The following is a 25636-nucleotide window of genomic DNA, read 5'->3' on the forward strand; positions in this document are numbered from 1 at the left end:
TATATTAATTAAAACTAACAAAGTGCTTAGTGATCACATTCATTTAACTTAATAGTATTTCATTTAATTCAAAATTTAGTCCATTTCAAATATTAAAATATAAAGAATGAAAATACTCACTTTATACTTACACGAACTCAACTTGCACTTTCTTAAATCGAAAGACTTGCTCTTCTGATTAAGAAGTCTGACTTGTTCGATTGCAAACATGATCGATACCAAATTCGAATATTTAGTATAAAATAATTACATTCATTTAACTACCTTAAAACTAATTTAACTAATTCAATTTTACTTTATTACAAATATTACCACATCACAAAAGAAAGCACACACTTTATATGAATAACAACTGAACTTGCATTGTCTCTCATGATTAATAAGAACAATTTACTCAAAGAGTAAACACAATGAAAAAATCAAATTTAATTATATTCTATAAAATAAGCACATTCATTTAACTATCTCAAAACTAATTTATGTAATTCAATTTTATTCCATAACAAATATGAACACATTGAAAATGAAAATACTCACACAAGCTTTAACTTCCACTTTCTTACATCTAAAGACTCACTAAATTATACTTAAAAAGCGCCATTTATTAGACTATAAATTCAATCAACACCAAATTCAAAAAATATATACTAAAAGAAATACTATTAAAAAAACACATTATAGAAAAAACAATCCAATCTTAAATTTACTTACAATCCCAATGATTAAGGTTAGACATTCCAAATGAATTATTAACAATGATGCCTTGATAATAATAATAAAATCACCACCCAATTCATGCTCATCTCCCTTTTAATTTAATTAATAAAAAAAGCCCAACTAACCACCTAGTGAATTCAATGTTTATATCATTGATCCATAATGATTAGAGCTTTTAGCCTTTTTAATATTGTGAAGGGAAAAGGGTAGGCAAATTGTAAAATACCTAAAAGCAAGGGAAAATGATAAAAATTCAACCGACGAAATCCGCTTTAGACGTATACACATCCAATGTACGTGCACTACACGACAAGGTAAAGAAATATTAAATTTCTGGTTCTGTTAGGCATCAGAATCCAAAGCTTAGAGGCGGCTCTTCATTAAATTTTTATCTTAAACGGTAATAAAATTTCTTCTTACCAAATCGAATTTGGGTTTTTTTATCTCAAAATGTTTGTTTGGCAGATAGTATATTTATCGCGATGACATGCGAGGACATGCAGAGCTGACGGGAATAGAAAACTGTGAGCTAAGCATTATAACCCCTCAAAAACCACAATAAACACGCAGATCCATGGTTTTCAGATCGCAGCCCTCCCATTTCCGATGTAAATTTTGGCAATGCGGACCCTCTTGATTGCGAGGAACATATCCGATATGAAATTCGTGGAGTTTTAGCTTCAGATGGACCGGGATTTTGTTGAAAACTGTCTAGGATTCGTGGATTTCAGAGGCATTTTGGTGATTTTTAGGGGGGAGTGATTTGATCGGGATTTCCTATCAGTTCGGGGTTGTTGGTGCTGTTTTTTGTCGTTTTTTCGGTGATGGACGTGGCGGTTGATGGTGGCTCTGCCGGGACAATGGAGGATTTAGGGTCTTCTGAAAGTGTGGAGAAGGTTGAGGATTCCGAGAAGGAATACGAGAATTTGAGATCGGATGTGCGAGAGAATGGCGGTGCTGTGCATCAGAATGGCGAGATTCGGAATAATGCGGAGGAGGATTTTCAGGGTGGGGAGACAAATAGCGAGGGCAATGAACGGCAAAATGGATATGATAACGAGAGGCAAATGAAGGAGCTGGCAGACATTCTTTCAAAATTGAATCCTATGGCGGAGGAATTCGTTCCGCATTCGCTCGCCAATGGTGGCTCTGGGCCCAAGAAAAATGGGGGGAGCAACGGCAATGTACGGGTACGTGACGTTGCTTTTGTTGTTCGCGAAAAATTGGGATAAATTTCAGAGATAAAAGTGGCAATTTACGTTGAAATTTTCTGCTGTTGATGTATATGGAAGATCAATCAAAGTGCCATTTATAAATGTGGAGAATGTTTTTATCAATGTATTTTAATTTAATTGAACTATTTATATCATTGACGGAGCTGTGCATGTTAGAGCTTGTGATTTATTGATTATGTACGTGCAAGATCTGGATTTTGTGTTCTTCCAAGAATCTTGGGAAAATTTATAGAGAATTGTGCCATTTACGGCTCAAACTGGTTGCTATGAAAGATCATTTAAGCAAATCCTTGTAATTTGATGCAATTTTATATGTAGAAGATAAATTGACATAACTTTCTATTTTCTGGTGATGGACAGGTGAAACCCGCTGTTTTGAGGATAAATCTAGACAAAAAATGCCATTTTTGCGTTCTTTTTATTTTTTTCGGTTTGATAAGTCAATGTATGTTTAGAATCAATTATAAAAGGCTTTGGGACTTTTGAGGATTGCAGCATTGCATAATTTTAGTGATCTCTTACATTGCTTTCCAATTCTACTCTAGCTTCTGGGTTAAATCGTGATAATTATTGCATTTGGGTGGAATGTTAGGATATAGATTCCCGGGATTATCATCGATGTTTTTGATCTGAATCTTGGTATCTTCGGATAATGAGAACATGTCCTATTTTGGGACATTTTGGAGAAGTTCTTAGAAGACGGTCCTTAGCATCTCGATTGTTGAGAATCTTTGAGTAACTTTCTAAGAGGTTGCACTTTTGTGTATTGGATGATACGAAGCATTTTACACTGTTAGATTGAATAGGGACATTGCATGTGAAATTGACAACATGAATATTAAATGAATCTGAAACTTATGTTACCAGCGATGAAGCTTGCAAGGGCCGCCATGTTGCAAAACCCACACCACTCTTCAGCTATTTCCAATCTGTGAATAGCTGACCAAATCAAAGAAAATTAAAATGACCAGTACAGTCTTTCTCTTTATCATTTGAAATATCCGCCCCTTAATACTTCTCTTCATTGATCTGCCATTCCATATAATTAGTGTTCTGTTTTGGGTGTTTTACATATTTTCTGCTTTATATCATATTTTGATGCTCCAAACAACATGTTACCGACCAAACTGAATTTATGTATAATGTGCCAATTAGTGGGCTGTCCCATGTAAACATTATCTTTGTTTTCTTGACTCTCAACAAGAAATCTGTTTAAATATATTTTACAGTTGGAGGAGAATGAATGAGACAGTTTCTTTTAAAATACGGTAATAGTAAGAGCTGAATAATTCTTGCACAACTATTAAAAAAGTGATAAATGTTTTTTTAAATCCTTAAAATCACTGGCTTAATTTTTCACTTTACATTATCTACTATTACTGTATTTCTAATGCAGTAATAACTAGAACAGATTGACACAATCTGATATTTTCAGTTCTTCTGGGATGCTTTTCTCTGTAATTACTAATACAGTAGTAGATGTTTTTTTATCAATAAATAAAATTCTGTATTCCGCTCTTTTGATCTAGCGATATGTAAACAAAGTTGCTATAATACTTTATTAGTCCATAGGCTTACTATAACGAGGATATGCGCAACCAGTTGCTCGCAGTTCAAAATTTCTTAGCAACAACTACCAAGAATAAATATTTCAATGAAGAATCAACATCACTTTCTATGCAAATGGGCCAATGACAAGCCATCTAACTCAAAGGATTTTCTCATCTAATGTATTATTTGAAATTTGAATATAGGCTTCTTGTTTTTCTTGTCTTACTTTTCAGTTTATCTGCACATTTTACAGAGAAGGAATGGCTACAATCAGGCTAGAAGGCGAACAAACTCCAGAATAAGCAGAGCACAGCGGGAAGAGAGTATTAGGAAAACAGTCTATGTCTCAGATATTGATCAGCTGGTTAGTATATTCATTCATTGCCGAATAATTCTATTAACATATCAAGAGCTCAAGCTTTGCAATAATTCCATAGTTCTTTCAATTATGTTTTTGGGGAGGAGTGGTTGGGAAAGTAGATTTGACTCTGTACTGAATGTATTGAGTTTAAAAAAAATAATATGTACATAAATTTTAACATGGATTTTGTAGAACTAAAGAAATTACATGCTCAATATAACAGTATTTCATTGAGATAAACCACCTCACATTAATTTTTGTATACTTGTGATGGCCTGAGAAAGGTAACTGAAGAGCAACTTGCAGCCCTTTTCACAAACTGCGGACAGGTGATTATCTTTATCTAACCTAAGCATCTCTTTGTTTTTTGATTATCTATTTCAGTTATAATCCAGTGAAAATAATTCTAAAATTGCATTGTTTTTACCTAGTTGCAGGTTGTTGATTGTCGTGTCTGTGGTGATCCAAATTCAGTTCTTCGTTTTGCTTTTGTAGAATTCATTGATGAGGGTATGTAAAGATAGTTGTGCCTATTATTCCTTTAGCACCAATCATATGAAACTGACTTCTTTTTTTCTTTATATATTGATGGTTACGAAACATTTGAATGTACAGATAGTGCTAGAAGAGCTCTTAGCCTTTCTGGGACAGTGCTTGGATTTTATCCACTTAGGGTGCTTCCTTCAAAAACTGCAATTCTTCCAGTAAATCCAACATTTCTTCCTGTTGTAAGTGCTGTGGCATGCCATTACCTTCATAGTGGGTTGAGGATGAGTTCTGGAGTTGTCTGTATTGCAAATTTGTTTAATGGTTCATCATAAGTGAAGACCTGATTTTTAACATAATCAGTACCTTCTTTCATGTTGGCTGCTAATTATTTCGCATTTCTATTTTGCAGTCTGAAGATGAACGCGAGTTATGTGCTCGGACCATCTACTGTACAAATATAGACAAGAAGGTGAAAATTGATATATTTTGATAACTGTGTTGGTTACAAATTGTATTCTTTACAAGTAGCCATGCAGTGCTCAGGTAGCATTCACCCAATTTCAATTTTAATTTGAGCTTTGGTATTGTTTTAACAATCTTTTTTGCAGGTTTCTCAAGCAGATGTCAAGCTGTTCTTTGAGACACTATGTGGACCGGTAGGACACTTAGCTATCTTTTTAGAAATTGAATAGTTTTGTTTGGTTCCTTATGATTTCTTTTATGAGAGCTTTGCGCCTATATGACAGAATTGTTTATATCCTCTCTCAGGTTTCTCGTTTACGATTGCTGGGAGATTATCAGCATCTAACTCGTATTTCCTTTGTTGAGTTTGTTTATGTAAGTGCTCCAGTCCTTAGCAATTGTAAAATATAGTTCTTCATCTTAGACTTCTGGTTATATGGTTTCTTATATTAACCTTCTTTCTTGTTTTAGTTTGAAATATCAATCATCAAAGGAATTTTATTTTTTGTTAATTCACAAAGTTGCAAGCAACATGTTTTTTCGTCACATTTGTTTTTCCCAAAAGAGTTTAGCATTTTGAAGTTGGCCAAGGTATAAACTCTGCCTTTGAAAATTCCTAAATATCAGCTCTATGTGCTCGCACAATTTTTTGCCCTTCTCAAAACTCTGGATTCTTTTAACCACATTTTATTGACAAAAATGAATTTAGAAGAATGTCTCAAGTTGAGCCTTTAAAGGGCGAGTGTTGCAATACCATGGAGTTATGGACTATAGGCATATGAACATAACTTTCTTAAATTGAGTTCTTTGTGAGGGATAATTCATTGGCCCCATATATTTAAGAGTTACATGTAAGTTACAATGTGAATTGGAAACTGCAGAGGCTACTGCAAGTGAGATGTACATTTGATATAATTAAAAAAAGTGTATCTATCAGGACAGACGTCTAAGATGATAGTAGATGCATAATAAGCCTCCAGCTGGGCAGTAGTGAAAATTAGTCCCACAGATTTAAAGTATTCGACTTGTTTTCATTCAGACTATCATCCTCTGTTGATGTGTACTGGATCCTTTTGAAGTCACTCCAGCAATTATAGTCCAGAACTGGTTTGATCTATATGATGTAAACACAGGTATAAAAAAACATTTAAAACACCTTTGTCAGTTGGGACTACATATTATAAGAAGCTGTGAACATTCTTTACTACTAATTCTCATGAGGTTAGATTAGCGATTTTTTTGCAGCATCTTTGTGCAAGCTCAGACTTCAGCGGATATGAATGTAGAAAATTTACTTTTTCCTGCCACAACTTGTTTCAGATTTTCAATTTTCGATAAGATATCCTGTAGAATATTCACATGGTGCTGAAAAGTGGTCTGGATGGGTCTCCAAAATAAATTAGTTAATTAATGGACCTTTTTACATTCACATGAGGGCATTGTGCCAAATATATAGGAAAGCCTTGGCCAAGAATCAGACCACCTACCAGTTGCAATGGAGCAACTTATTTGTTTGCTAGATTTGTCACTCCCTCTAGTTTAAAATTAATACACTTCTCCACCTCTTCAAGAGTAATAGTACTTAATTATTTAATTTTGATAATTGACAAATCTATCATAATTAATTGCTGTTTTATGAATTTAAATTATCCTTAATATTGTTCACTATTTAACTGACTTCAAAGAAAGATTGGATCTAGGAATGGCTGGCGAAGTAGGTGGTAGGCATGATTCCTAGCTTAGTTCATATCATAGAAAATGCTATCAAAGCTAGGAACCTTTGGTAATCAAAGCATTTGTGGATTGGGGCTATTGATGTTGGAGTAATTGTTATGCTCCTAGCTGTCACATCTCATATGTATAGACGACAGTGTAACACAGGTCTTGGGGGACCAGTATGATTTTTCAGGACAAGGGGAAAAAGGGCTTCAATTTTCGGGGCACTGGGGAGATGATGGGAGTGGGTGGGTGGTAGTGGTGTTGTATATATTATATATTATACATTTAGTACTTGAAATGCTTGTTATGAAGAGATGTATAATAGTATACGAAGTAAAATAGAAAAATTGCAAATACCAAATATAGTATTTGAAATACTAAATATATAATATAGTATGCTTGAACCTTGGAGTTTTAGACATTGAATATAGAATTACTGATTACTATTAGAAATTGAAATACTAAATAAAATTGTCAAATCAGCAAATGGAAGAGTTTTATTTTATCAAAAATATGACAGTAGCACCACATGAACTGCAAGCATAGAAACACCAACATAGAAACCCCAGTTTTGATTTTTATTCAGGGTAGTTAGCATAATTAGCAATAACTTATGCAATTGCAGCTACAAACCCTCATGAAATGCCCATATTATGTTTGCAAATGGTCTGAAAACATTCTTCAATCAGGCAAAGAAATAATTATATATGTCTGTCCTCACATTCTGGTGTGGGTTGAGCGGCAGCTGAGAAGTGATGGGGAGATGCCAAGTCCCTGTCTCCAAAGCTATGGGAAGTCTCCATACTGGAAATTGGAGGGGGGGGGGGGGGGTGTTGGTGTTTCACTGGTGGATGGATTATGGAGGAGCCTACACAACCCAAATTGAGGACCTACATAGTCCAGCATTAGCCTTAGTCCTAATTATGTCCAAATTTCTAGACTCTAGTAGTTAGTCTTATAATTTGTGTCAATTTGTATTTAGTATATGTATTTGGGAGTTTTTTCTTCAACCTGCATTGCTTCCATATTCTATTTTAAAGTGATTTTGGACAATGAGAAGTGATGGAGAGATGCCAAGTCCCTATCTCCAAAGCTGTGGGAAGTCTCCATACTGGAAATTTGAGGGTTTTGTTGAGGGGAGGGGGGGGGGGTGTTGGGGTGGTGTTTCACCGGTGGATGGGTTATGGAGGAGCCTACACAATCCAAATGGAGGACCTACATAGTCCATGCATTAGCCTTAGTCCTAATTATGTCCAAATTTCTAGACTCTAGTAGTTAGTCTTATAATTTGTGTCAATTTGTATTTGGTATATGCATTTGGGAGTTTTCTCTTCAAGGTGCATTGCTTCCATATCCTATTTTAAAGTGATTTTGGACAATGGTCCTACAGTTCTACACCTCTGCTCCATTTCATCTTTCTAAGCTGAATAATGTTGATTTATTTCAGTGAACAGCTTGCAATTGTTATACAACTTTCTTGACATTAATCTGCTCTTCGGAAAAAGCTTAAACTTGTGAAGGGCTAGTGGCTTAGTATTAGAGCAGCTGACAGGGACATGAACTCCTAGATTCATGTTTTCTATCTGGTCCATATATTACAGCTGATGAATAATACTGGAAGCAAGTATCATTAAGCTGTGGTTCCTAACCACATTTGTGCCAGTTCATTTTAAAGCTTCAAATGCTTTGAGACCCCATGAAGCTTGTAGGTCAAGATTTATAGCAAGGTGTTTGATTCTCTCAACAGTTTCAACTTCTCTCATTCTGTAACTATTTAATATTTATAGATGTGTGTAAAGCATTTTAAAATGCATTGAACTAAGCTTTTGTCGCTCTTGTTGGAAGTTTGCTACTATGGCCCACAAGGGTTTATCAGTTTATCCCCTTCACTGATGGCTTCTGACCTCCTGTTTACTAGTTTTTTAGTATTGCACACATTTTTTCCTCAAAGTTTATGTTTTCTGGAGGATTTTCTGTAAGAAGTTAAAATTAATACCATATTATATGCAATTCTAAGGTTAAGCTCTGATAAACACTAAAGACAATTTTAGAATTCGCCTGGTATTCTGCTGTGTCTAAATGCTAGATTGCCTCTGGTTAATGAAGTCTCTAAACTTGGAGAAAGGCAAATGGAAATCCTTCAAACAGTATCCAACTTTTCTATCTGCTACATGTGAACTTAAGTAGTAGTAGCTGATGAGACAATGGAATTGTTTAAATCTGTTTATCATGTAAGCCCTGGTTTACAAGAAGTCAATAGTTATCTCTTCTTGATCGTCCAATTTTGATCCGAGTGTCCATGTTAAAGGCCTTTATGAATGTAGCCAATGACTCTAAACCCTTTGTTTGTTCACAAGTTGCCGAATGGGGCTGGGCTTTGAGTGGACAAGTGACAATGAGTCTCTGAGGAAAATGTTCTGTGGTCCACCATATCATAATGATATGCACTTGAAGCTGGTCTGACTCAATGCCTGATGCGGTTGTGGGACTAAACAGACCAGTTAAACATGATGCTGGCATAGATATGACTTACTTAGTGTTTGAAATGGCATATCACAATATAAATTGGTCTGAACAAAGTTGTCTTGCCATTGGTTGTATTTAAAGTTAATTAAACTAATTAAACCATATATTACTGTTGCCAAATTACCAGATTGATTGGTATGGGGTCTGATTCACAGCTCCGTTTGGGCCATTTTCACACTTGGTTATAACAACAAATTGATAGAAACACTAATGGAAGTTCTCCTCCAAAATCTTCATCCATTAGTGACTTTCATTCTTTTGTTTGCCTTGGAGTCCAATCGGACTTCTTGTACAGTGCTACAACTAAGGAACATTGTCCTTGGAGATGGCAGCTTACTTTAGAAGCACATTTATTCATTCATCATTTTTAGGATTGCACTTCTATTTGTTATAACTTATATACACTTGACTGTATATGTGCAGTGGTTGTTAAGGCAGTTACTCTGGATAAATATATTATAAATAGAGAATTATGATTGCATATTATTAAAATATCTTTAGGTGCGATGCTTTGATTTTCCCTTTCATATAGTACCCCTCCATAGGCAAAACAATTGCATTGTGCCAACGGTTGTGATATGAAGATTTATTCCAATGCTCTGCTAATGTAGACGTCTTTATTCTACTCTGGTACATTTCCGAGCAGTGCTCCTGGAACGTTAGTTATAATGATCTGCCAATCACTAATATAGGGGCAGCTACATGTACCAATCGTGTCAATCATGTGCAGCCAAAAAAGGACTTTAAGGTCTTCATCTGTTGCCTGAAAGTAAAAAGAAACTTTGGGACATCTTTTTTGTAACGAGTTCCATTGAAATTAGGGAATGAACCAGCTACGTGTTAATATACATGAGATCGGGTGCTGCTTTTATATGCTGGCAGGCATGGCTGGAGATATAAAAATAAAGAAAGAAAGAGAGAAACAAACTTCATTTATGTCCACAAGTAACTAAAGTAGATCAATGCAACTTGAAAAATGCATTTAGTTTGTTTAAGTTTTAGGACAAAGAGACTTTGGGTATGAAAACTAATTGAAACAAAATATGGGTTAAACTTTGATTGTTTGAATTGTATAAGACTAGGCACATGGAGCTCTTTGAGGCAAGTTCCCTTTAATAAAATGTAAAACCCAGAACTGATATAGATTAAAGCAGGAGACCATGACATAAGAGTAAGATTGACACTAACACATGATTGTAGTGTTTCTCAGCTCCAACAAACCAACAATTTCACTATCTATAGTTGTGAAAGGGTCAATGCAAGTACAGCTTCAGATCGTAAGAGAATGTTGTATCCTGTCTGCTAACAGATTATACATGGAATAAGCATTGAAGAGCAGCCAATGCTAATTACTGTTCTTCCATTAGCAACAAGATCTTTGGCAATAAAAACGAACTATAGAACCATAGGCCTTTTATTTCAGCGAAGCACAGTATGATAAGATCAATAATGATAGAAAATCAATTTGTTAACCTAATTTTTGTCTTGTGCTTGACAAGCAAGAAGAGTACTTAAAAGGTCAAAAACTACTGGGTTATGGATCCTAAAATCCCTGACTGCCCTTGATCTTCAGGATGATCAACATCCTCTTCATGTTCCTCACTGACATGTAACTGTCATCTGCTTTTAGTTGGAGCTATTGTTGGCTTTCCCTGTGACTAATCCATACACTAAATTGTTTTTCTGGCTCACCTATCTTGATGCAGCATTAATAGTATTTATCTGCTGCATGTGCAACCCTAGTTTGAAAAAAATAATGCTTGGCAATTTCATGCACGCACGGTTTCCATATTTCATCGTTACGCTACTTTACACATCTACAGTCTATAGAGTACCATGTCTACCCGATTTTACTTGAGGTGCAGATCAAGAATTTCAGGTAGTTTGTGCCTTTTTTTAAAGATACCATAGTTTGTGTCAACTCAAGAAATACTCCTTATGCCAAGGGGTTAACTACAATGGCAGCAAGGGGGTAGTCTGTGATGGATTGTATTAGCAAAAACTTGTTAACATATATGATGGCCATTTACACGTGATAATAAAAGAGCAATTATTTATTGTATCATTTCCATTATACTAGTGGTTTGTGTCAGCTTGAGAAGTACTCCTTATGCCAAGGGGTTAACTGCAATGGCAGCAAGGTTGCAACCGACCAGCCCCTATCCCGCTATAACCTCCCCCCCACTAAGTAGGAAAAGGGGTCGCACACCCCCCCATACTGAGTAGGCCCCCCCATCCAAGGTGAATAAGGTGGTGAGGTTGGTGTGGGTTGGGGGAGATAGAAGGGACCAGGTGGGAGGGAATAGATGGGCCCAATGCAGTGGTGGTGTGGGGGGTTAACTGCAATGGCAGCAAGGGGGTAGACTGTGATGGAGTGTATCAACAAAAAATCATTAACATACATGATGGACATTTACACATTGAGCAATTATCTATTGTATCTTTTACATTGTACTCTCACTCTACACACCATATAAGTTTAAAGATGTAATTTAAATATTTAAACACCCTATACACACATACAATCTGGAAATGATAGCTATTCTAATCATAACATCTTACACACATACACGTATACACTTAAAATCATATAAATTTCATTAAATATATTAATATCTCTTATTGCCTTTTAGATAGATGTAGTTAAGATATCTATATTAGTTGTAACTCGTAAGAACAACAAGAGCAAGTTTCTTACATCTATTTTATTTATATTGAATAAACTCTTCGAAGAGGAAGTAAGATTAATTGTTAGATAAACAATCAAATGTGGTGGCTGGTATTTCATGTTAAAAGGACCAAAAGTCATGCCAGCTTGGATGAGGCTAGACTATCAAAAGGCCAAAGTGGTAGGTATTTTAATAATTATTGTTCCTCCCCTATAATGTTCCGTTCCCATTTGTAGGGGAAGGTTCCAGATTCGACAATTCCCTCAGATGACGTATAGTGATATGTCTCAGTCGTATGGTGGAGGTAATATTCCGTACAATGGTTTGTGGGAGCTGTACAGTGATGTTGGAGCAGTTCATATGGGACGGAGGGCTTCAACGGAGAAGGTGGATCCGTATAGTGTAAATCCAATCCTCGGGAGGTCATACGATTGTGTGTATGAGTGAAGGGTGATGGGATGTAGGAGGTCGTACGGTTGTGTGTATGAGCGAAGGGTGATGGGATGTAATAACTTTGATTGCAGGTGATTGCACATAGAAAAATTACAATAGCACTTCAGATTTGCTAGATATAGAGGATAGATAAAATGCCAGTATAGATAATTACACACGAAATGTATATTTGTAGACGAAAATGGCGCTCCAAATCTGCCAGACCTGAAGCAAAGTAAAACACAACGGCGAGGGTTGAATCCCACCGAAACCGAAATAGCCAAATAGGGAAGATCTTTCACTTCTGAAATGGCAAACAATCGAGAACTCCAACAGGAATTCACAATACAAAGAAGTAATCCAAATCACATACCTACTACTACCTACATGCTGGGCTTAAATACCCTTCGGAGAAACTTTCTGACAGTTTACAAAAATAGCCGACGACCATACCTATGGAAACAATCAAATAAAAATGGGTCCGAGATATACTAAATCAATTGGCCCATTAACAAAGGTTTGATTAAATATTTATTTTATGATGGGAACATTACATCCCCCTTACAAACAAATGCTTAGTGTGCTTCTGTCCCACCAGTCCTGATGCCTTATGATTTCTACCAACATACACGAGGGAAAAGTCATTTAAGTTATGACTATTCTCTGAAATAGTCGTGGTGGTGATGACTTGATTATGAATTTCTCCACATTGTGAGAATCTCACAAAAATACAATAGCTAAACAATACCACTCTACAAAATGTCTAGTGACAACTACCAAATTATTGGATTGTGATAATCCCATATTGATAATAATTGTGAGACAATGAAGTCTTATAATATATTGCCCATGCCTTAAACTTCTCAATTGGGAAATAGGCCAGAGAGTGAAAGGCCTAAATGTTGGCTTTTATAGGAATGATTGCTCCATCCTACTAACAAATGCTTAGACTGCTGGTGTTTCTTTTTGGTCCTTGTGCCTTGTGATTATTAAGAACATACTATGGAGAAAGGCCATTGAAGTCATGCTCATGAAACAATAATCGTGGTGGTGATGTGAGAATGAAAATATTAAACATATTATGTTATTTGCATAAAAGAAGGCACAATCTATTATGCAAGGACCAATTGTGGTGTCCAACATGCATATAATGAAGTTCTTAAAAAATAAGGTCAAGTATGAACATGAGGGACATACTATCATAGTTCCTTAATTTCTCTATTGAAAGCAAGTAGTGTATTCTCACAAATTTGTGATGAACTAGATTTTATCACATATATGTAGGAAGGGAGAATCTTCATTAAATTGTGGTTTTGTGCATTACAATACCCATTCATTTTTCCAATCTAAGCTGTTATTTGAGAATGCCATAGACCCTTGCTGGTCTACTTTCTGTCACATCTAATTTAATATTGGGAATAACCTTTTGCAATAAACATTATACTTAACATTTAGTTGAGGTGCTCATGGACCATCGATTGATGCTTATTCAAGGTAACTCATGGCACATTAACAAGTGAGGTAATTTATGTTCTAAAGGCTGAATATGGGTCAGTTGAGATAACACATTACCTTCTAAATGACAAGGCTTAATAGAAGAATCTAATAGGCCATTGTTGGGCCGAGTTTCAATAGAAAGGCCTTTTGAGAAAAAACGAATCCTTAGTCAAGGTAACCTTTGGCATTGTTGAGCAATGAAATTTTATGGTAACCTTAAAGAATTAAAAGTGAAAAAGATGATTGTACTATGTAATTTTGACAAGCTGGCAATTTCGGGTGCTGTCCCAAATTTATGGTTCCTCAAGCCAATGAATCAAGCAATATATTTCTTTGGATGTGGTTGACAATGATCTTTACATCGCCTTTAGTCTGAACCCATAGTGTTTTGAATGCCAAAAATGGGTGGTTTACATATGAACGGTATTGTTCATGTGAGTTTTGTGACTTTTCCAACATGCAAAACAAATACTAAGTATTCTATCCTCTCTTGAACAAGGAAACTTCAAATGGTAAACAATATGACACTTGTGTGGTCAAGTGAAGCAACACCAAGGTTCACAATGTGTAAATGCGACTAAATGTTGGACACAACTCAACTTAATGATGTGATATGCTGGTAATCAAGTGGGCATTTCTTTCAAAATATTAAATGCCATCCGATGAGAAATTTACATTTCTTTGAAATACATATCCTTTCAAGGATGAACTGATGAGAAAATTCATTTTGGTAATATCTTAAATGCATTCCATCAGAGGAGAGCAGAGTTCCTTCCGAGGTGCGTAGCTACCCAACCAAGAATAGACCTTACCCAGATAGAGGACAACTCCTAGCACCTACCCATACATATAGAGCACGATGGAGGGGTGTAGCTATCTTAGCAGCCAAAGCTGGTCACCTATATGCCGATGGCCTTTCTCATTCCAGCAGTGCCCTTTATATAGTAGGGGGCCTTGCGGAGGCACATGATAACATATCTATCCATGCATGCCATGGCCTGTGCACCCAAATTCATCTATATATCATGGCCACGAGTTTCGTTTCGATCTTGTTTTTAAGTGCCCTACCCCTATAATAATCTGAAAGAATTAAAGCTTTTAAGACCCTTTTTAAAGTTTATTCATGAAGACAGGCCCTTACTATCGCCCTACCATTCTAAAGGATCTGCAACTTATTATAGAGCGCCACCCCCCCACTTAATTGGGCCTATAAAAAGAATGGGACCTCGTGGATGAAATTGAAGTTGTTGATTTAGAATAATTTGAATCGTTGAAGATGAATGGATACCACCTCAGCATGTACATCGTTATTCTTGATTCACCAAGAAGAGATATCCTTTTCTAAAACTATCCTTTTCTTGTGAATGTGATGATTCATATTCCCAAATTGCTTCATCTTCGTTCTTCATCCTCTTCATTTTGGATATCCCCTTCTTGAATTATTTAAAGTTATCGCTGTCTTGATATCTTGCCTTGAACCTTCTTAATGTCTTGAACTTATTTGACCTTCTTGTTGGTATTGGGTTCCTTTTTGTTGATCTTGGATTCCAAAAGGAACTTAGGGTCCGTTTGGTTCGTGGAATTGTAGAAATTGAGATTTCTACTATTCTCGATTTAACCAAATCAAGGTTTTGCAAATCTTCATTCCTATTTTTGGGATTTTACTTGAACCATTTGTTTTACTTGAAAGATGAGTGTGAAGACACATTTTTATGCGTAAGCTTGGAGTTGTAGGCAGACTCCAAAAAGTAGTCCAATCTATTGTTTTTACACTTCTCAAAAAACATAACCAGGTTTTGATTTTCAATTCCTACTTGCTAGTAGGAAGTCAAAAAACCTGGTTATTCTAATTCCATTTTGCCAATTTTGAACAAATGCAAAAGTTTTCAAATCCAAATCTTGAAAAAGCCAATTCCTGTCATCTTCCATGAACCAAACGGACCCAATGATAATCTTCTTCTCGTAAAGCAATTCACTTTCCTTGAATAAATTGTGAATCTTGTCATTGAGCTCTGACTTGATGTTGTCTTCCTTCACCCTTCTTTGTCTTGGAACTCGTTGTAGCTTTTGATGTTGTAATGTTTCTTCCTTCAAGCTTGATCCTTGAATTCTCCTTCATTTGCGCATTTGCTTGACATCACCTTCTTTGATCATCTACAATTCCGCTCCATGTATGAGTCCTTGCAAAACAAGAGAAAATATTTGTGAACAAAGTTGAATTCAAACAATTTCGAAGGACATGGAAATAATTTATTAGAAAACACCCTTTTTAAATAACATTATTTAGCTTTCAATTTGCACAAAATGAACTTCAATTTCTGAATTTTCCTTGATGATGCTTTAATGCACACTTAGAGAATGCATATTTTGACCTAATTCTCACTGAATCAGCTAGTATTCTACCCCTTTGATGCAGTTGAATCTACTTCTTATTTTCCATGGTCTATCAAATATTCTGATTTTTACCAAAAAATTGCTCAAACCCTGCTAAGATTTTGTATTCCCAAGGCAGATTCTGTATTTGTGTCCGATTTTTGCATCCTCTGGTGTGGATTCGCCTTCGAGGCTTGAATTTCTGATTTTTCCTTGACAAATTCACCTTCTTGATGAGTTAAATCAATCTATACCTTAGGCGATTTGATTTTTGCTGTTGTTTATGTTTAGATTCAATCGCTTAGGCTCTAAATGTTTTCTTCTCAACCTCACACCTTTTCTTGTCTGCTCTGCTGGTAATGGATCTATGTTTTGAATTGTATTTGAAACACTTCCATTTGATCTTCCTATATATTGGATTAGTTCCTCAAAGAGGCTGACCTGACTTGCATTGATGTTCCAAATTGCCACACCAAGGTGGTTCAACCTGACTTGGGGAATTTGAATTTACCCTTAATTGCATTGATCTTCATGGTTTTTTGATTGTTATTTGCTTTTCTCTACGGAGTGAAAATTCAAAGGGAACTATGAAGCTTTGATTTAATGAAGAGTAGAAGCTCATGTTGGATGGTGGACCATGAAATTCCACTCTTTTCTTAACCTTAACCTTAAAAATTTTGCTGAGTGGAAAATTGACCATGACCATGAAGTTTTTACAAAGGGTGGAATTTTGTGGTTGACAATGAAATTCCACTCTTCCCTTGAAGTTGAAACAAACGTACATTATTTAACTTATTGAACATGACAACAATTTGACATCCTTTTGTAGTTCTCACAACTTCACCCTTAAATTTTCAACTTTTGCAATCACAAGATTTCAACTTCATGCTTCTTTCATAAATTGATCAAAATTCCGCACAGACTTTTCAAGACTTCTCAATTGCCTAGGAGACCAAGGGACCAAAATATTGCACAGCTAAGAAAAACTGACCCCTATGACAAAATAAGCTAAACACTAAGCATCTAAGCATAAAGATGGGGTCTCCATTTGCAATGGGGTGTGTGTGTTTACAACGGAACAGATATCATTGTCAAGAGTTTTTCTCCTGTATTTTGCCATTGTGCAGGCATCTTGAATGCTTTTTCAATTGTTTAATTCTTGTAGGTTAGTCTGCTATATAAGCTATTGGGAATTTAATTCTGGCCGACTTGTTGTCTTTTTACTGGTTGCTAAGGTTATGGTCTCATGGAGGGCGGCTTTGAAAAATATCTCAATGGGTGTCGCATGGATTTTGTAATAATAGACAAGCCTAAAATTTCAGGGAGTCGGGGATCTTGTGATTATATTTTAGCAAAAAGGAACGTTAAATTACATTTGTACAGCTAAAATAAAAAAATTATTGGCAGTAATTAAACAAATTATAGTTGAATGACATGTCACAGAAAAATTTCATGTAGCAGGCCGGGGAAAGATTTGGCCCCACCACAGACACTCCATTGAATCTAAAATCTAAAAATTAAGGTTTTTTTAATTTCTTGTGAAAAAATTGAAGTTATCAATTTGGATGCCTATGTTTCTTTTCATTTTGAGTAGTTTTTGGGACAATAAAACTAGTCTAGAAAATGTTTTGTGATGATTTATCTTAACTAAGCTTTATGGATAGCCTTTTTGCTGTTTTTACTACCTTTTTTATTACAGAAAGCTTGATAGATCTCTCTAATAGGATAGACATGGTGGGGCAACAAACAGTTCTTTATAAGAAAGAAAGACAAATATAAAACATTGTTAGATGATTATGGCTAGATTTCTGTAGTCTGGATTCTGTAACCTCCAAGAAAGGAGCTAATGTGACCATCTCCACATGCATCACAGATAAGTTTCACTTGACATTAATGATCAAGTTTTGTCATTTGATAATCTAATCGATTGATTCATGCTATTGTCTTGCTCAATCTCAATAGGAGGCGACACATACAATTAAGTTGGAGGGTAAATGAGTACTCTATCTTTATACTCTCAAATCTTTTACTCTTAAGTGCCTCTTCACAAAAAACCACATATACTCTCTCAATAATTTAGTAACTAGACTCCTGAAAATGTAGGTAGTATCTTAAGAATACAATAACTAGGATCCCTTGCAGGCGGCTTGGTACATCCCTAGAGGATTAGTCTCACCCCATCTTGCCCCCTGACCCCAACTTGGCAGTATGAAAGCCCAAGGTAAGGCGGGTTGAACTCTTGGCTGGGTCACAGGGATACCTCTCTCTATAAACAAAAAAAATAGCTAGGATCCCAACAATGTTAAATAGTTTTGCCAGCATATATATTTAGGTTCATGTGAATACACACGGTCCCTAGTAGAGTAGTGCGCCAAGATTATCTATCGCGGTCTGAATGCAAAAAGGCCTCTTACTGTATGTATGCCTTTCCCTTTTGCTACTCTTACCCTTCCTGTCCATTTGATCTTCAGATCTTATTTTCTTTGGACATACTGATTCAAGTTGGGGCTTTTTTTTATGTACAATGTCTATATTATTTTGGGCCTATCTTTCATGTATCTCATTATATAAGAGTGGTAGGCCCTATTTAGGAATTGTCATCTAAATCCTCTAAGCCAAAATTTTGTTTCAAAATACCAGTAGGCAGACAAACTAAACATAGAATGAGAAAAATGAAATACTATTTTTTTGCCTCAACAATTTGCAACAACATTTGACAATCATCCAGCATTCTGAAAAGAATATTATTCATTCTTTACCATGGATCATTTGATAATACATGTGCTTAATAAATTTGGAGTCTAGAGAAGTCTATTCAATTCAATTATCCTAATGCATAACTACATCTTTGACACTGCCACCCACCATTAATGATTAATGGAAATGATAGTTGGTTGCAAATTCTTGGTGTCGTGTTGGAATTATTTCCAAGGGTATTTCTTTACTTTGGCTTTTATACTTCTTGGCAGACATTTGCAACTTTATGGTTTGTATTACTGGCTATATACTTTAATCTGGAGTCTTATCCAAGTATCTTATTGCTCATCTTTTGGTCCTTATTTGTTGAGTCCCTTGAAGATAAGTTATGTTGCCGGTTTCATTATTTGTGTTCATACTTTGTGCAAGTGTATGCATCAGATAGTTTCGTATTGTTCTTTCCAAACAACATTAATATCTTTAGTTAATGTAGTATATGATGTTGCTTTTATTTTGTGTTCCTGATAATACATCTGTATGATCTCTAGTCCATCAAAATTCATTTTTTTTTTATGTATTCATTCTCAAGCAGCTGTATATCTCTTGAACATTAGCTATTTTACTAATTTTTGATATCCTATGATAACACTTAAATCATATTGCCATGGACCAGAGTTACCAATTTTTTAGATCCAGTTACATGCTAGAGGAGAATTCAACCTTTTGGATCTAAAGTACAGTTCAAACACACCCATGTATATATATCTTAAAGTAGTTGGATGGCACATGGCTTTGGGAGAAATACAATTTGCAAGTTGTAACTAATAAAAAAGAAGAAAAAAATATTGAAAATAAAGAAGACGCACACTGGTTTCTGATATTCTGAGAGAAAGTTATGGCCGTTTTACTAAGACAGTCTTTTTACCATTTTCACTGCGATTTTTCATTTTTTATTTTTTCTGTGACGAAAATTCTGACGGGATTAAATTTGACGGCCATCATGGGCTGAAACCAAAAAACTCTTTCATTTCCTCTGAACATGGCCAAACTAGGGCATATTATATATCAAAATTTATGGAAATGTTGACCCGGATCCAATGGTGAGGTCTGTTTTTATCCAAGAGGTCATTTTTGCAAACTCCCCCCAAAACCCTCATTTTAAATGAAACATCCGAAAAAAAAATCTAAGAACGATCTTTCCACTTCAAAATTTTAGTAGTTACTAGCAATGAACAAAGACTACACAATCAAGTTCTAACAAAAGGGACACAAGATACGCTCATCTCGCAATTTAACATGGAAGCCCTTGTGGGAGGAAACCATGACAAAATATTATTTTTAATAGGAAACTTCTTACAAATTCAGACCCCAATCCACAGGAAATGAAACTCTAAAAACCTGAATGATTGTATTAACCAAATACTCAAATATGTATAGTTTACAAAAGCTTTCAAAAGAAAAGCAAAAAGCCAAAAAAAAGTTGTCTAAATATAGATGACAAAAAATAAGTCAAAACTAGAATCTAAATGACCATAACTATCCACAGGAAATGAAACTCTAAAAACCTGAATGATTGTATTAACAAATACTCAAATATGTAGAGTTTACAAATAGAGTTTACAAAAGCTTTCAAAAGAAAAGCAAAAAGCAAAAAAGAAAAGTTGTCTAAATATAGATGACAAAAAATAAACTAATTAAGACGACTGAAAACTAGAATCTAAATGACCATAACTAAGTTTCTAAACTAATGAGCTACGAAGAGCAAGAACCTAGGATACTTAAAAGTTGTTTAATACCCTCCCTTAATGTTCATTCTATCTACTACTTAACCAACGTAACAAAATCTTCTTATCAAAAAGCGTACTAGGTTGACTCCTCTTCAAAACTCTCTGTGTAGGAGCCTGCCTGCTTAGACTCTCCCTGGTTGATCAGATCAGCCAACCACTTTCTGCAGAATTTCTGGATATAACCAAGCCTCCCACAATACTGACATGTAATTTTCTTCTTGGAACCTTTCTTAAATGTGTCTTGTCATTTCTGTTGGGTGGACACATCTTTTCCTTTATCTATGGCAGTAAATGTTTGTTTTATACTCTCAATGCCACTGCTACTACTGAATTTCTCTCTCCACCTAGCTTGCTACACCAATTTATTGCAAAAATCATCAAATTCTTAAATCAATGTAAGTGGTTGTAATGTTGAGTGTCTCAATAAAGTGTTCGTAGAACCTTTAGTGTAATCACCACCATGTCCTCGTCTATCTTGCGACCCGTGACCTCTAGTTGATCACCTATATCCTTGATATTCATAAGATGCTCCTGTAGAGTCATCTCTCATCCATCATAAGGGAAAGCAAAATGTTCTTCGAAAGAAAACTCGGCTCTTGTTTGATGTCTCATGAAGACCCTTCAAGTGATCTCAAATCTCTTTGGCTGTCTTGCCTGATGGCACTTCTGGAAGCATCTCATTGGTGACTGATCATTTAAGTAGCACAATCACCTCTCAGATACGCTCATCAAACTTGTCTTGGTTGTTGCCCATTGTTGTAGGACTAGTAGTGGTATCTAGAATGATCACATCTAAACACTGGGTTCTCAAAATTGAAAACATCCTTTGCTTCTAGGTATTATAGTTCTTGCTGTTGAATCATTGATTACCTTCCAACATGATGCTGGCCAATGACGCCATCTCTTCTGTTTTTCAATGTGGTCAACTTTTCACAAAACTGAAAGATCTTATTTTTCTATCAAAAACCAGCCAAATTCAACAAATAACTGGCACAAACTTTGAGGCACTTCTCAGAAAACAAAAAACCATTGCAGAAGACAAATTTATTCTTTTCCAAAATTATTCAAAAATCAGAAACCACAAACTTTGCTGAAAACCTAGGAATTTTTCCTCAAACCCTAGGTTGCAGGAAAACTATCAACAAAACCCAGAAAACAGCAAATCTTCCATGCAACAAAAAAATTGACTTCACATGGGTAGAAATGCAGGTTTTGTTAAAACCCTAGGTAATGCAAAAAAATCAAGCAGGTAGAAAATTGTCCAGAAAATTGCTCCACAGAACTTTCACAGAACTCCACACAAAATTCTCCAATGCAGATTTTTTCTTTAAAAACTTTCTTAAACAAATTCTAGAAATTATATCTAGGTAGAAGTGCACAAAAAATTCAATGCCTTGTCACCGACTCTGAGCAAAGTTGTCAAAATAGTAAATATAGACAGACTAAAAACTAATTAAGACAACTGAGAACCTAAATGACCATTTGAGTAAGATTCTAAAATAATGAGCTAAAAATAGCAAGAGTCTATGATACTGAAAGTAGTCTAATAGGAAATACAAATCCCCTCCACTGAGCTCTAACTCAACAAGAATCTCCAATCTCTTTGAATGAGAGGCACCATCGTAGAATAGAAGGATCCAACTTTTGAAATGCAAGGTAATAATAGTGTTTTGGATCTGATCTAGACGATATTCAAAATCTGCTCACCATATCAAAAAAATGTCCTTCAAAACTTTGCTCTTAAATCTGCATTACACTTCCACTCAGATCTGCTTGCTCTCAAATTTGAAATAAATGTACGGAGTATTCTGCTTTGGGTCTGCTCCAAAAAGTCTGATTTTATTTCATAAATCTGCTCTCAAGTATGTCTGATTTTTCTCATTAATCTGTTCTTATTTTGCTGCTGGTCTTATCATAAAGTACGAATCACATTCAATGAAGTTCAAGTGACCTCTATTTATATCCCTTCATATTCAACTTTTCCCCAAAGGTTATGGCTCAACTAGGCTGGCCAATGATTTTCTTTATTTTAAATTCCCTTTTCTAACTCAACTGGCCAAAAAAATACTCGCAAAAAAGGTTGGCCAAAATGCAACTGAAGTAAAATTAGTCCACCCAAAAAGCAACTCACGGAAAAATAGGTTGTCCATACAGCAACTTACAAAAAAAAAGGCTGGCCGAAAAGCAATTTGCGAAAAAACAGGTTGGCCAAAAATGGAAGATATTGCCCATTGTAAAATATTATTTCTGCGTTGAATAATTCAACCTGAATGCCACTGGTTGGTCCTTTGATATCAATGACAACAATCTTGCCACCTTTGACATCAGTGACAAAATTCCAACAAAAGAGGTGCCAGGATAGATTCAGAATTTTAGACTGATTTGGCATGGCTAAAAAATGCAGGACTGCCATGGACTACTGTGATTTTGCTCAATTTCTGTCTCTTTCAAACATTGTGCGAGTTAGATGTAAAACCTGAAAATAAATGGAGCTATGATCTTGTATACCACTAGGGTAAGGTGTCAAATTAGTATTACCTCATTATATCTTTGAAAATTAGGAGAATTGGTCTAGTCTGGTGTATTTTCACATAAAGCTACGCCTTTCTATGATTATGATTGAAGACTGCAGTTGGTAAATGTTTCATACTGCAAATATTTCCCAGTTATATTTGCCACTGCCTAATAATTTCATTACTGATGGTCCTGTTGACTTATTGGATAGACATCTACTCTCTCTCTAAGCCTGGATAGATTCAGAATTTTAGACTGATTTGGCATGGCTAAAAATTGCAGGACTGCCATGGATTACTGTGATTTTGCTCAATTTCTGTCTCTTTCAAACATTGTACGAGTTAGATGTAAAACCTGAAAATAAATGGAGCTATGATCTTGTATACCACTAGGGTAAGGTGTCAAATTAGTACCACCTCATTATATCTTTGAAGATTAGGAGAATTGGTCTAATTTGGTGTATTTTTGCATAAACCTTTCTATGATTATGATTGAAGACAGCAGTTGGTAAATGTTTCATAGTTCAAATATTTCCCAGTTATAAATGCCACTGCCTAATAGTTTCATTACTGATGGCCTTGTTAACTTATTGGATACACATCTACTCTCTCTAACATTACTATCTCGGCGATTCTAGTTTTTTGCAATGAAACAATAAATCGAGTCTTTGCCACATGTATCTGGGGAAGAATAAATGCTTACTTCTTGTGACAACAATAAATCACATTTTTCTACATGTGTTCAGGGAAGAGCTAGTGTTATCTTGTTATAGATGCTTTGTTCGCATATTTTACTGTTTTGTATGCAATATGATTGGATATATGCTGTAACTATTTGTGTTGAGTAAACCTGCTTTGCTAGCTGTGTTCATTGAAGACCAACATTTTTTTGTTATAAAGGCTTTGTTTGTGGCAGTTCACATTATGTTTGCAATAGATAGTATGCTTGCTGTTGCTATTTGTGTTGAGCAATCTGCTTGGCTTCAGAATACTTGTTTCATATTATACTTCAATTTCTATGATGCCTGACTCTGTCTCTCTTATTTGGAAACTTCAGATTTCTAATTAAAATGTTCTTTTTTATGACAGGCGGAGAGTGCTATGGCTGCATTAAACTGCAGTGGTGCAATTTTGGGGTCTCTGCCCATAAGGTAAATTTTGGAGCAAATTATAAAATAAAAAGCTTACTCATTCTATTTGGTAAATTTGGATCAAAGTAGAAAAAAGCTGATTATTCTATTTTGATTTCAAACTTATGGATATTATTGTTTCTGTATTTTAGGGTGAGCCCATCGAAGACCCCAGTGAGGCCACGCAACCCTCGTCCATTGATCCATTGAGCAAAAGATCTTTGCACTGATTCCGGATTTTTTCTGAGCCAGGTCGTCAAATACGACCAATGCTCGGTTGTAATGTTCTAGAGAACTAATTTATTGAGCTACATGCAAGCCAATTGTGGTCCTATCACGATGGATATATTGAAGGGACTATTCATGCAAAGTCTTCTCCATACATTTTGCTCATTGTGAGCAGAATATTCATCTGTCAATAGTTTCTTTGGAACTTTGATTATATGAGTTTGTTGTCTAGGTAGAGATTAGATGCCGTTCCCTTTTATCTATCTCATGTAAAAAGTATGGCCACATGTTTGCACAAGTATATTTGCACGCAAAATTTGGTAAATATGAATTACATCAAGGTGAAATATCGTACTTTAGGAGGACATTTGCCAGGTAACATGGATCTACAAAATGCATTCATAAACCCTGCAGATACAGTAGTTATTGACAGAATATCATCTGAGTTTATTTACTAAATTACCTTTGTTGATGGTAAAAATTGCAAATAGCTGGTACTATTTTTTATATATTTGTCTGCATGCACTACAGTTTTATTTCTTCAGACTGCTGGTATAGACATTTTTAATTTAGTTCTTCTCAAATTGTTCTTAAGCAATATGTTTTCAATCATATGGTTGCTGGAAAGATTATAGATTTGTAATTTGAGGCCAGTTGCATCTATAGTAGGGAACTTCTGAATTGACAGAATGTTGGGATGCAGTTTCTTAGGCAAAGAATATTGAATATACAACTGTATGAAAATTTCGAATGGAATAATTTGGAGCTTATTCGAGATATTAGGCAAGTTATTTAAAAAAAATATTGTATGCTGGTGTTTATAATGATCATCCTGTATTGAGGATGCAGTTAATTATGACTTTATTCTGTTCTAATCCTTTTATTTATAACTTTTACCATCCCAAATCATGTTGGAAATTTGCAGGATGATTTTACTTGCATTCCTGAGTCTTATTTATTATTTGGCAATTTATCTGATTCATTATGTAATTTTAGATCAATATTTAAATTAAATTTATCATATTAGACATTGCACTAAAAAACTAAAAATGATATTTCAAATTATTAATTTGAAGTTTGATTTAGCTAGAGATGTGTGGTTATCTGTTTTGACAAGAACGTCTCATTCCCTGCTCTCTATACAGAGTTTTCTTTATTTAAAACTTATTGACTTTTTGACTTCTTTTATTGTTTGGTCTTTCAACTCCTTCCTTTCTTCGCCACCTCATTGTTGGAATGTTCTTTTAATC

General features: G+C 35.2%; 1 protein-coding gene across 2 annotated transcripts; it reads left to right on the forward strand.

Moving 5' to 3' along the window:
* The first annotated feature begins 1069 nt into the window (after positions 1–1069).
* On the forward strand, positions 1070–24867 carry LOC149552676 (polyadenylate-binding protein-interacting protein 11-like). 2 transcript variants are annotated; one of them, XM_089788240.1, is made up of 10 exons: positions 1070–1907; positions 3757–3867; positions 4149–4193; positions 4302–4374; positions 4480–4592; positions 4763–4822; positions 4962–5009; positions 5122–5190; positions 24118–24179; positions 24311–24867. In XM_089788240.1, exons 1-10 carry the CDS (start codon positions 1542–1544, stop codon positions 24366–24368), a joined length of 1005 nt encoding a protein of 334 aa, XP_089644366.1. In that variant the 5' UTR covers positions 1070–1541; the 3' UTR covers positions 24369–24867. The 2 variants fall into 2 exon arrangements, with proteins under 2 accessions (XP_089644366.1, XP_089644364.1); XM_089788238.1 differs by having other exon boundaries at positions 1108–1907; positions 4296–4374.
* The last annotated feature ends 769 nt before the right edge of the window (positions 24868–25636 follow it).

The sequence above is a fragment of the Cupressus sempervirens genome, chromosome 6 (assembly GCF_028749045.1).
Source record: "Cupressus sempervirens isolate cs-2001-9-10 chromosome 6, ASM2874904v1, whole genome shotgun sequence".
Lineage (NCBI taxonomy): Eukaryota > Viridiplantae > Streptophyta > Pinopsida > Cupressales > Cupressaceae > Cupressus > Cupressus sempervirens.